Raw genomic sequence first — 13,450 nt, 5'->3', positions numbered from 1 at the left:
AAAATTATACTATCTTGTCTTGATTCTCATGGCTGCTTATTCTTCCCACAATAATGTTTAATCTCATGGCTGTGTATGAAATTATTTGCTCCACCTTTGCCTATTACAAGTGAGGCTTTACCTCCTCATGTCTCCTCTTCTCCATTTCTTCTCGTTCAGAACGATTTCACTTTGATTTTAAGAGAAGGCTGCCCTCACCTGGTTGGAGTCAGCCCAATTTTTCTGTGTCTTATTGGCTTCTCTAAGAAAATGAGTCATCTTAATGAAACCATATGTCTCTCATGTTGATCCTCTGGAAATTTACTTACTGACATCTACCTCATGTTAACCATAGGCATTCTAAAACTGATTTCTAAAGAATTTTTGAACGTACATATGTATGTGTACCTATGTGTACAGGCATACCTGTCTGATCAAGTGTGTGTGCGTATGCGCACCTGCGCACACACACACACACACACACACACACAAAATACACATTCCAGAGGATAACTTCAAGTATTGTTCCTCAATAACTCTCTACCTTGTTTCTTGAGGCAGGGTCTCTCACTGGCAAGGAACTTACCAGACAGTCTAGTCCAGAGGACCCCTGGAAGCCCCCTGTCTCCACTTCCCCAGTACTGGGATTAAAGCACACACCACCAAGCCTAGATTTTCACACAGATTCTGGGCATGGAACTCAGCTCTTCCTGCTTGCACAGGAAGCCTATGACCAGCTGAGCTATCTCCTCAGTCCTTGAATCAACTCTTAATTCGAGCTGTGTGACCCAGGGCCGCCACGAGATTTCTCAATACCTCCATCTTCTCCAGTGACAGTTCAGTAACTAACTCCGTTCACAGCAAGGAAGCAAGGACTGGAAGGCTTAATACATATGTGTACAACAGGGCCTGGCATGAACTAAGTGCTTAAAATATGCATGCATAATTCTGCAGAAGACCACATTTTGGAAGGACACTCCATTCTCCTAACAAATATTTACTTATTAAGTAAACTGTTGCCTGTGGTTACCTCAGGGGGCTGAGAATGAGAGGCCAGGGCAGGAGGCCTGGGTTCCTGCTCTCTGCTTTATAAACACGTATTGTTTGAAATTGTGCTTGCTAGAGCCGAGGTCAGCCCTAGACAGAGGAGCCAGCTTGCCTTGTGCCATTCCTGGGTTCTGTATGTGTGTGCACAACCTCAGCTATGGTCCGACACGTGCTATCCACCTTGCATTTTGTTTTGTTTCACTGTGTGTGCGTGTGTACCTGTGCAGGAGTGCACCGATGTACCGGCAGAAACCAGAGAAAAACTTTTCAAGGGTTCTTTACTTCCACTTTGGATTTTTTTTTCAATTTTATTATTTTATGTGTATAAGTGGGTGCCAGGTTATTTGTGCCTGGTACCTCCAGTGTCTAGAAGAGTCATTGGATCCCATGGAACTGGAATTTCAGACAGTTATGAGCCACCATGTTGGTATTTGACATTGAACCCAGGTCCCTCAAAAGAGCAGTGAGCTTTCTTAACTCCTGACCCATCTATCCAGTCCCTTTACGTTGTTTTTAAGGCAGGGTCTCTTTTGTTATTTCTGCTATTGCCTTGCATATAATAGCTTGATTATCCTGACTTGTCCACCACAGTTCTCCCCATAAGAGGGCTGGGACCAGGATCAGAGATGTAAACCACTATATCTGACTTTTTTACATGTCTTTCAGGAATCTAACTCAGGTCGCTGAGGTTACACGGCAAGTGCCTTTGCTTGCTGAGCCATATCACCAACCCCACCTTCTTTTTGACACACAGTCTCTCACTAGCCTAGAGTTCACTGAGGTAAGGCAAGCCTGGCTTCCAAGAAGCCCAAGGAATCCACCTCCCCAGAGCTACGGTGACGCGTGTGTGTAACCACAACTACCTTTTCTTACATGCTCCTGGGGAATACATGGCAGCTTTGGATTTGGAAGGCAAACGTATTACGAAGCTGCTCCACCACCACCCCCAGAGCTGATTCTTGATGAGAATTTGCCACATTAATGAGTACCAGGATATTTTCCAGATTTTTCCTGGCAAAACAGAATATTATAACATTTTTCTGAACCTCTTTCATCTCTGTTAGTGCCAGGATTTGTCCATCTCAGTCTTATTGACGCTTGAAACCAGACAGTTCTTTGTCCTGTGTCTGCAGCATCCCTACCATTTACCGGCTAGATGCCAGTAACACATTCTCTTCAAGTCGTTACAGGAGTAACAGCTCCAGACATTGCCAAACGTCCCCCTAGGGGAAGAGCCTCCTGAAGTAAGAAACGTCTCTTTAGACTCATTGAAAAGTGAGCTTTTGTAAATCTTACAAAAGACCATTCCATAACTAGTCAGGGAGGAGCATTCAATTAATCTTTCCATTTCTAAGAAAGTGCTGTGGATCAATCAGGCTGGCTGTGCTGGGTGTTTTGTATCATTTCCATCTGATCCTCAGATAGTATCGTCTGTATTTTCTATAATGCGTAAACATTTTATAATGTGTAAACAAGATCAGAGGGCTTTCTGACCTGCCAGGTGTTAGTGTTCGGGACATCTCCTGACTCTCACATGCTGCAACAGGACTTCCTCTGTCTACCTCACACACTGCTTCTACTTTTTGGGTTGTTTTTTTTTTTCAGACTTGCAGTGTGTGTACAAACATGTATCAGTTGGGGTATGTAAACACATGGAAGCATTCGTGGAAATCAGAAATGTGGGGCATGTGGGGCTATAAGGACAGATAGTCTGAGAAGTATGGACCTTTAAAGAAACATAAGGAATAAAACTTGCTAGTAGCAATAGCATAAACAGTAGTGGGGCAATTGCATGGTCTTCGCTGGGTGACTTTGTAGTATGTGTATTGACATATCCTAAATCTTCAGTCCAAACTGTGGGAACTTTCTCTGCTATTTTTACATATGCACATATATTTTAGTTATGTGGTTGAATATGTGTATGCGTACATGTTCATGTGTGTGAGTGCAGGTACACACATGCCACAGGGCACAGGTGGAGGTCAAAGGACAACCTCAGGTTTCTATCCCCACCTGCCTTGCTTGAGACAGAGTCCCTTGTTGTTCTGCGACTGTATAATAAGCTAGCTGGCCGATAAGCTTCCAGGGATCCTCCTGCCTGCCTCCCATCTCACCATAGGAGAGCTGGAATCATAGGCGTGCTCTGTGGCGCCCACTTTTCCCTTGGACTCTGGGCTATCTAAACTCAGGTCCTCGGGCTCATGCGGCCAGGGCTTTACCCACTGAGCCATCTTCCAGCCCCCTAGGAGATCTTTAAACAAAAATATTTCCAAGGTTGTGTATGATCAAGGAGTGTTTTCTCAAAGTATGACTTCTTTTCCATCCCAAAAGCATAGCAGCCAGAGCAAATGACACTGAATGACCTCCAGAATGTAGAAGGACAGTAAGTCTCAGACTGCCAAAGCTTCCTCTCTTCAAGAACATGTTGGGGGCAGTGCACTAACCCTCTCTGGGTGAAGGGGTCTCCCTCGTGTTTGATTTTGACTTCATTCCATTTCTCTAAAGACTAGTTTTAAAAAATGTTTTCGGCTTGAAAGGTGCTCATGGAGATCCACAGTCATCCAACTTGGATGTTTGTTTTTAAGGTTAAACTATGTTATTTCGTGAGCCGATGCCAGGCCTCGGCGGCACTGATGTGAGGCCTTTTCCAAGCATCTCACATTTTTGTTGTCACGTCGAATAAAAGCTAATAAAAGGCAGCAACCAGGGAGGCAGTCTGATGCGTCGTCTTTTTAAAAACAAGCTTTCTCCTTTTTAAGTGGAATTTATCCCACTTTTGGCATGCGGAAATGTTTTGTTCACAACAAGAACTGCTGTACCATATTAGGCATCGTCTCTCCTCCTCACAGCTTGAAATGAATACGAGGGCTAAGTTCACAAGTTTGATTCCCTTTAAAGACATGTTTGATTGCAAAGCTCTGTCCACTCCGTTTGATGCCCTCCTCCGCTGCATGACTGAGCTAAGCTCAGGGACGGCCTGCTGCTCAGGCAGCTTCTGGCACCGAGGTTGTTCTTTGAGCCAACTTTGCCACCTAGTGGCCTGATGTGATCTTTCTGTCCATTCATGAAGACATAGATGTGGCGTGCTGTAATGAACTCTGACGGAAAACAGACCACTCTGGTCGAAAGCAGAGACCCAAAACAAGCCCTGCGAATGATGTATTCTAAAAAGAAAAGATGCCAGGAAACTGGTCTTTCGAAAACATGGCTGCAGACTGCTAAGGTTCCTCCAGGGCCATGATAAGAAAAAAGAATAATAACTAATTTAGAAGTAGAATTAGGGGGCTGAAGAGATGGCTTGGGGGTTAAGAGCATTTGTTGCTCTTGCACAAGACTTAGGTTTGATCGCCAGCATCTGTTGGCTCCCAACCATCTGTAATTCCAGTTCCAGGGAATTCAATACCCTCTTTTGACCGGCATGGGTACCAAGCACACAGGTGGTACACATACAGTAAGCAAAACACATACATGTAAACAAGTCTAAAAAAAAAACTTTAAAGAAATATAATTAATTTAGACTTTTGGGGAGCGGGAAATCACTTAGAGTTTCTAATTAAAGATTTTTTAAATTGAGAGTTTTGTCTCACTTTTCTAGAATAGATCAGAGGACTGTGGTGCTTTGTGGACTAGTGGAATAAAAGAAACTAAAAGAAAATACCTAGCCTGAGCCTTACTTCTAAATTTCTTACATTCTTTGGTACCTAATTGATCAACTGAACAAATCCAGTTGTTTTGAATTTATATAGTAAGATTTATATGTCCTCTGAACTCCACACATGCATCATGACATATGTACCCACAATACATGTACACACATACAAAAAGCTAAGTAAATAAACAAACACAACAAAAAATTTTTGAACAAATTTCTTCCTGTATAGTTGATATTCACACCATATTAAGGGAGCAAATGGTTTCCGTAGTGACCCAGATTTACATATCTGTTACGGCAGATTATTGCATGTGTGGTAAGAGCAGCTCAAACCCACTTGCTTTAACAAGAAAATTACAATACAACTTTATTAACTATAATCCTCAACTTATAGATTAGATATAGAGACTGATCTAGAATATCCATTTGTTACTTTAACCAAACAGATTAATCAAGAATCGTTCGCTGTGGTAATCAAAGCCTTCCTTCAATCTCCCAAGAAACAAAGGGAACATTTTGGTTATATAACCAAGGTCAAGGGAGTCCTGCTGATTTAGTAATAGCTATGTCTAGTTTTGAAAGGACGGCCCTCAGACTGTCTCTTTCTTAGGACGCCATCCTATCATGCTCCTGCCTCCTATCTTTCTTCTGCCTTCACTTACATCTCGGATTTTGTATATGGACACAAAGGTGGTGAACAGAACCCAGCACCCCCAAAGACAGACTTTCTCTCTTCCCAGCATCCATGTGAATTCATCAAACTGATGACCTTGTGTGTGTGTGTGTGTGTGTGTGTGTGTGTGTGTGTGTGTGTGTGTGAAGTCCATTACTGTGGTCAAGGACTCTAGGTCAGGTGGCAAACGCCTATCTCAAAGCATGCTGGTAAGAGTATCAGGCTGGACATGAGAGAACACTGAAGGAATGACAAGGCACAGACATCTGCTGTGTCACCCTTAGCAAGAAAAATAAAAGATAACAGACAAGAAGCCTTGGGAGTTCTGGGTATTATGTTTCTTTGTAATGAAATCGGCGTGGCTGTCATAAAGCAAGAAAACAAGACACCAGAACATGATCGGTTCCCATGAGTGCAGAGCCCTGGACCAGGCCGCAGTGGAAAGGGGCCCTAAAAGTTGCTGTAGGTATCAATCTGTGATACAGAGTGGGGCTTGGTTGGTGCAAGGTAGCCTCCAAACAGGGCTACTGTGCAGACCCAGAAGAAAAGAAGGAAACGTAGCTACTAACTCCAAGAACCTTTGCAGAGGGCAAGACCTTGGGAAGGTTTAGGCTCTTCAGAAAGTATGTAAGAAATGAGCGTGCTATAAAATGTTATTTTTAGAAAACAGTATATTACATATTTCAATCATGTTTAAAGACACAATGGCATGAGTTAAGGATATAGCTCAGTTAGGAAAGTGCCCTCCTACCATGCAGAAAATCCTGGTAGGCTCCCCAGGCCCATTTATTCTACATGTGGTGAAGCATGCCTTTAATACTTACACTCCAGAATTAGAGACTCAAGGATAAGAATTCAAAGTCATTCTTGGCTATATAATATGTGTAAGGCCAGTTTGAGCTACATGAGACCCTGTTTCTAAATAAATAACAATGGAAATAAAGAGACAGGATTATGTGAAATGGAGGACACAATTTTCTGTCTTGCTTTGGGTTGGCTTGGATCCTTCCAGTAAGGCTTAAATAGCTGGTATCACCTTCATGTTGCTTATGTCTGAAGTCTGAGATGTCTAAATGTTCATCATTTAAATGTTCATCATTTTATCTGGTAGATAAAATGCAAATAACTCACATCCATTTATCAAGCAGGAAGAAGGTAACCTTATGGTCGAATAATTGCCCTATAAGCATTTGCCCTTGTGAAAATGAGAGAAGTAAATAAATCAGAGTCGCTAGGCTCTGTTTTGTCTGATGTCAGTGTTCCATGAAATGTATGTACACATGTGAGGGAAAGCACAAAGATCAATCCCTTTGCTAATTATTCTGCCTTGAACAGATCGATCCCAGCATGCCCTTGACTCCTGCCCTTCATATTAGAGAATTAACTCAATCATATGCAGCTACTTTGAAGTTTGTTGCTTGTAACACACTTCCTAAATGTGGGCCATACAAAACCAAGTACAAAAACCCACCTCGTTCCATCTCTGCAAGTCTGAGACAGAAAGGCCACAAGTTTGAAGGCTCAGGAGTGAGTTCCAGACCTACTTAGGTTACAGATTGAAACCCTCCCTCAAAACAAAAATGTAGACAGTAATGTAAGAAAGATCTGTGGAAAAGAAGCGGCAGGTAGACAGAAAGGGGAGAGAGTTAAGAGAAACTGGGGTTGATAGTGTTTAGTATGAACTGTATGTAATGGTCAAAGATCACACTTAATCTTTATAAGAACATATATATGAAAAAATAAGTAAGTTGCTCCCCCCCCAAAAAAAATGCCAAACAGAACAAAGATCTTTCCTAACTTCGTCTTTTCTTTCTTCCCCAGACTATGTCAGAGAGTCACAATGGCCTTGCAGAGGAACAGCACAACCTTGCCTTTGTTTCCCAACATCAGCTCTTCCTGGGCTCACAGTTCCTCAGAGGCAGGGCTGCCCTTGGGGACAGTCACTCACTTGGGCAGCTACAACATTTCCCAAGCAGCTGGGAACTTCTCCTCAAACGACACCTCCAACGACCCTCTGGGGGGTCACACCGTCTGGCAAGTAGTCTTCATTGCCTTCTTAACAGGCTTCCTGGCATTAGTGACCATCATTGGCAACATCCTTGTCATTGTGGCATTTAAGGTCAACAAGCAGCTGAAGACAGTCAACAACTACTTCCTCTTAAGCCTGGCCTGTGCAGATCTCATCATCGGGGTCATTTCCATGAACCTGTTCACTACCTACATCATTATGAACCGCTGGGCACTGGGGAACTTAGCCTGTGACCTCTGGCTGTCCATTGACTATGTGGCCAGCAATGCTTCTGTCATGAATCTGCTGGTCATCAGCTTTGACAGGTACTTTTCCATCACAAGGCCACTTACCTACCGAGCCAAACGAACAACCAAACGAGCTGGTGTGATGATTGGGCTAGCTTGGGTCATCTCCTTTGTCCTGTGGGCTCCTGCCATCTTGTTCTGGCAGTACTTTGTAGGGAAGAGAACTGTGCCTCCTGGAGAATGTTTCATTCAGTTCCTGAGTGAGCCCACCATCACCTTCGGCACGGCGATTGCTGCCTTTTATATGCCCGTCACCATCATGACTATTTTATATTGGAGGATCTATAAGGAAACTGAAAAACGTACCAAAGAGCTGGCTGGGCTCCAGGCCTCTGGCACAGAAGCTGAGGCAGAAAACTTTGTCCACCCCACAGGCAGTTCTCGAAGCTGCAGCAGCTATGAACTACAACAAAGCATGAAGCGCTCATCCAGGAGAAAGTACGGCCGCTGTCACTTCTGGTTCACGACCAAGAGCTGGAAGCCCAGTGTTGAGCAGATGGACCAAGACCATAGTAGCAGTGACAGCTGGAATAACAATGACGCTGCTGCCTCCCTGGAAAACTCTGCCTCCTCGGATGAAGAGGACATTGGCTCGGAGACCAGAGCCATCTATTCCATTGTGCTCAAGCTGCCGGGTCACAACACCATCCTCAACGCTACCAAGCTACCCTCCTCAGACAACCTGCAGGTGCCGGATGAGGACCTGGGGACTGTGGATGTGGAAAGAAATGCCAATAAGCTCCAGGCCCAGAAAAGCATGGATGACGGTGACAGTTGTCAGAAGGACTTCTCCAAGCTTCCCATCCAGTTAGAGTCCGCCGTGGACACAGTCAAGACCTCTAGAACCAACTCCTCGGTGGACAAGACCACGGCCGCTCTACCTCTGTCCTTCAAGGAAGCCACGCTGGCTAAGAGGTTTGCTCTAAAAACCAGAAGTCAGATCACCAAGCGGAAAAGGATGTCGCTCATCAAGGAGAAGAAGGCAGCCCAGACGCTCAGCGCCATCTTGCTGGCCTTCATCATCACATGGACCCCCTACAACATCATGGTCCTGGTGAATACCTTCTGTGACAGCTGCATACCCAAAACCTATTGGAATCTGGGCTACTGGCTGTGCTATATCAACAGCACCGTGAACCCCGTGTGCTATGCCCTGTGCAACAAAACATTCAGAACCACCTTCAAGATGCTTCTCTTATGCCAGTGTGACAAACGGAAGAGACGCAAACAGCAGTACCAGCAAAGACAGTCGGTCATTTTTCACAAGCAAGTGCCCGAGCAGGCCTTGTAGGAAGAGGGTTTGTCAGTAGCAATGACCACACATGCACATCAGCCCACAAAGCCTAGCAGGAGTCTGGCGCGGGTGGGAGGCCATTCCTGATGGTGATAAAGCGATTTTTATCAACCACACAGGAGAGAAGCTGCCTGTTTACTGATCCATTGAATAAACTGATGTTGGCCAGATGCCAATTCAGCGGGAAAGAGAGAAAAACATATTGCTGAATATAAAGAAATATATTCTGAAGTAGACTTTTAAGTGTTTTTTTTCTTACAGAGAAAAAAAATATATTGTCTTGAAGCAAGTATCCTCTGAAATTGGTTTGCCTAGGTCTTTTCATTCCCACTAGCTCTGAAATCACAGGTGAGCCTCCCTGCACGAGTTGCCATGTGCTCTTCCCAAGGGTCCCAAGGTGTCCCTCCAGACCCCATGTGAAGCACGGCAGGCTTGGAAATCTGTGGTTCCGAGTTATTTTGTACATTGCAGAGCTGGCACCTCTTGTCCCAATCAGCTTCCGTCCCCTCTTGGTGTGTTGTTAAACTCTCTTTGTGGATTTGATTCTTGGTTCTTGTAAAGTACCGTTTTGTGCCGTTCAAATTTCAAACAAAATCGCATATGAATATGTGTATACCTATCTATGTGTGAGTTCAGCACGCACACACATAGTGTACATAACATGATGGGGAACACTGAACTTGCCAAATGTTCCTGCCGTATATGCTTTCAGTACTTCGGTCACTGAAACTCTCTAGGATCCTAATATGAGATTGAAAGTGAATGAAGCCCAGTTTAATGTTGTGTTTGGGTTTGGGTTTTTGACATTGGAGCTGTTTCCCACAAACCACCCTGAAGAAGAATATCCAGCACAGAGAAGCCGGGCCTCCTCGACAAACCTGTGCTAGACGGACAGTCTCGAGGGTCAGTCCACACCTCGTCTTGACTGGACTCTGAGTGCATACCGTCTCCTTGGCTATTAGCTCTGTCAGCAGAGCTACACTAGGGCCCCTCTGAGCTCAAAAGGATGAACTTATGTACGTGTTTGAATTTCGTCGTCTAAATCTGAATGTTTCTAAACAGAATCTGGGATCTAAACTGCTTGAAACTCAATCCTAGAGTCACCTTTGAATGTCACATACAGCAATATATCTACATTTACACAGAAAAGCGAAGGAAATACTGTGCCAGGGGCCTGACAGAAAGTTTTGCATTTCACTTCCTGCTCCTTGGCACCTCCAGGAGGAAAGGAGGCCTTACCTCCTGTTATGTAGCCAGAGCCAGGACTTCCGGTTGTCACTGTATAACCTTCACCCGGGAATCGCTTGTGTCGGGAAGCCACGCATCCTCTGAAGAAAGAATTGCACTCCGAAAAAGTATTGCTTCAAAAGTTCCTTCTTCCCATTGTGACAATTGATTTTTGCATTATCCTTTGACTTGCCCCAAGTGCAACCGTCTTTTCTCTGGGGGAGGGGTCTGCTGCTCTTGTTCTTGTGGCTGCTGTATTTGTTGGGTTCCTTCCTTCTTTTCCTTCTGCTGGGACTGTGTGGGGAGTGGGTGGGGGGATGGGAGGGCTGTGGAGAACCCTTCCCTTGTGCAGGGCATCCATCCGTGTTGTGAGCCCAGAGCTTTTGTATTCAGGGTGAGGTGGTGTTTACAGCCGACTTTGACATCAGTGGATGTGTTCTCAGTGGTGTGTCTGTACCTGAACTATTTAATGTTGTGTCGTGTTTATATAAAGAATATTTATGCATACTTCACCATGTGTTTATTTAGTGTTGATAAATATGACTCCCTCCGCTGTGCCCTTGGATGGTGATTCTTTAAGGGCCACTTAAATCATGACTACTAAAGCTTTTCCCTGTGGCTAAGAAGAAAAAAAAAATCACCTGGTTGACATTCGAGAGCACCTGACTCCTTCCAGGTCATAAGCCCTGTCACTGTCGTTGGTTGTTTTTGCTCTTGTGGCTTTTTGGGGGGCCCACCACCTAGCTCCCAAACAAATCGCACACAGAAACTTAATCTTTTTTTTTCCTGTTGCATTTTTTTATTGATTTTATTGAGCTCTACATTTTTCTCTACTCACCTCCTTGCCTCTCCTCTCCCCTCTTCAGCCCTCCCCCAATGTCCCAATGCCAAAAACTTATTATTACTTATTATTGTCTGACCTTAGCATGGCTTGTTTCCTGACAGCTTTTCTTAGCTTAAATTATCCCGACTACCTTTGTCTCTGGGCTTTTTCCTTTTCTTACAGAAGTGTATCTAACTTTCACTCTTACTCCACAACCCGCTGGCCCCCTGGCGTTCTCTGCCCCTTGCTTTCCAGTTGCTCCCTCTTCCTCATTTCTCCTTTTTGTTGTTGTTGTGTTGTTGTGTTGTTGTTGTTTTGGGTTGGTTTTTGGTTTTGTTGTTGTCATTTTGTTTTGTTTTTTGAGACAGGGTTTCTCTGTATAACTTTGGTGCCCATCCTGGAACTAGCTCTTGTAGACCAGGTTGACCTCAAACTCACAGAGGCCTGTCTCTGCCTCCCGAGCGCTGGGATTAAAGGCGTGTGCCACCACTGCCCAGCTCGGTTCTCTGTCTATTTATCCTCTGTCTGCCAGCCCCACCTATCCTTGCTCCTGCCCTGCTATTGGCCATTCAGCTCTTTATTAGGACCACCAGGTGTTTCAGACAGGCAAAGAATCACAGCTTCACAGAGTTAAACAAATGCAGCATAAACAAAAGTCACACACCTTAAAATAATGTTCTCCAACAGTCACCGAAAGTCCCTGTTTAATTAGCCTGATGTGACTCAATGATATAATGGAGGACCAGCAATCCTCTCCCATGGTGTCTGTAACCACACTGCAAGGAACAAAAGGAAAAGCCACATCATCATAAGAATTCTCTTTTCATTTCTGGTCCTCATTCAAGCAAAGAACAAGAAAAAGCACAGACTATTTTCTCACATGTGTCGTGGTATGCAGCAGGCATGTTCTCCACCTGGGAAGCATCTGGTAAGTTATTGCATCTATATTTTATTGCTCAAGTTAGCCTGGCGGTAATAAGTATTTAAATTCTCATTCAAATCTCCCTGTACATCAATAATTCCAATTTTTCTGGAAACTCCCATTCTGTCACCTTCCCCTAGGGCTCTTCCTTGTCTTAAAAGAATGATAATAAGGGTAGAGAAGCCCTTAGCTTGAGCAGAAATTCAAGGGTAAGTTAGGATTCTAGTTAAACATCATTATCTCCAGATTCTTGCCCAAGATTCCAATAATTACCAAAAAGGGGGTGGGGGTATTACGATGGATAAGTCTTTCATAGGAAAAGCTGCTTCTAATCTCTCTCGGTTGTTTATGGTATGTCCAAGTCCTGGGTCATGTTCAAAGAAGAAAGACAAACAAAATGGATTCTTTTGAAATGAAGAGCTTAGAGATTTAACTGAGATGCAGTGTGATCATTTGTAACTGTGGATGTCACATGGGTATTTCTCAAAAGAGCTCCTCCTAGAGCAGGTGTCCAGCGTGCCCTGAAGATCAAGCTCCTTACCCCCAGCCTTGGAATACAACTACTCCACCCCACGAGAACAAGGCTTGCAGAGCTCTCATGGAGGCAGAGACTGCTCATTTGTTTCTCAGCTACCCAGACCCGAAAAATAACACAGAAACTATGCTAATTGCAACACTGTTTGACCAATAGCTTAGTCATATTTTTAGCTAACTCTTACATCTTAAATTAACCCAATTCTATTAATCTGTGTGTTGCCGTGAGATTGGCAGCTGGCATCTTCCCCATTTGGCAGCTACATGGCATCTCCATAACTCTGCCTACTTTTTCTCTATATCTCTATTTGGATTTCCCTCCTGACTTTACTCTACTAAGCCATTGGCCAAAGCAGCATCTTCAATAATCATTGGTAATAAGACATATTCTTAGTTTACAGAGGGGAATCCCACATCACTTTCAGGTTATCCACTTTAATTGAAAGAGGAAAATAATTGAACCTAAAGTAAGCCGCATTTGGAGACATTGAGAGAATCTAGCCTCTCCCTTTCCTCTGCCCTTCCTGTTCCTCCATCCCTTTCCCCAGTCTCCTCCTTGACCCCTCTTTGTTCTTGTCTCTATGTGTATATATATATATATATATATATATATGTTTCTCTGCCTCTTTATCTGACTCTCAGTGACTCTCTTTCTCTATATCTCCCTATCTTTCTGTCTCTTTGTCTCTGTCTTACTTTTTCTCTCTACCTTTCTTTGTGTCTCTCTGTTTCTTTCTTTGTCTCATGCTCACTTATTCACACACCCCATGCTTGTAGAGACATGTGCACACACACAAACACACACACACACACACACACACACACACACACACACACACTCCAGGCCCTGCCTGTTTCTCCTGGCTTAAGTCTTTCTTACCTATCTTTTGCCCCATGGTCTTACTGGTCTTTCTTGCTATTATTCTGAACCCCTTTTCACCCCAGCCCGATTCTCTGCACAAGTCCCATCTTAGCCACCCTTT

At 44.0% G+C, this 13,450-nt stretch overlaps 1 protein-coding gene across 10 annotated transcripts in view; it reads left to right on the top strand.

The window, feature by feature from the left end:
• The window catches only part of Chrm3 (cholinergic receptor muscarinic 3), a 444,702-nt gene extending 434,007 nt beyond the window's left edge, over positions 1-10,695 (top strand). For all 10 annotated transcript variants that reach the window (XM_085699227.2, XM_048461024.3, XM_085699226.2 and 7 more), the window contains one exon: positions 7,173-10,695. In XM_085699227.2, the coding sequence (XP_085555353.1) occupies positions 7,173-8,958 (1,786 nt within the window). In that variant the 3' untranslated portion in view covers positions 8,959-10,695. The remainder of the gene's footprint in view (positions 1-7,172) is intronic.
• The last annotated feature ends 2,755 nt before the right edge of the window (positions 10,696-13,450 follow it).

Source organism: Myodes glareolus, chromosome 14 (genome assembly GCF_982192425.1).
Source record: "Myodes glareolus chromosome 14, mMyoGla1.1, whole genome shotgun sequence".
Taxonomy (NCBI): domain Eukaryota; kingdom Metazoa; phylum Chordata; class Mammalia; order Rodentia; family Cricetidae; genus Myodes; species Myodes glareolus.
This window is presented reverse-complemented; position numbering and strand designations above follow the sequence as displayed.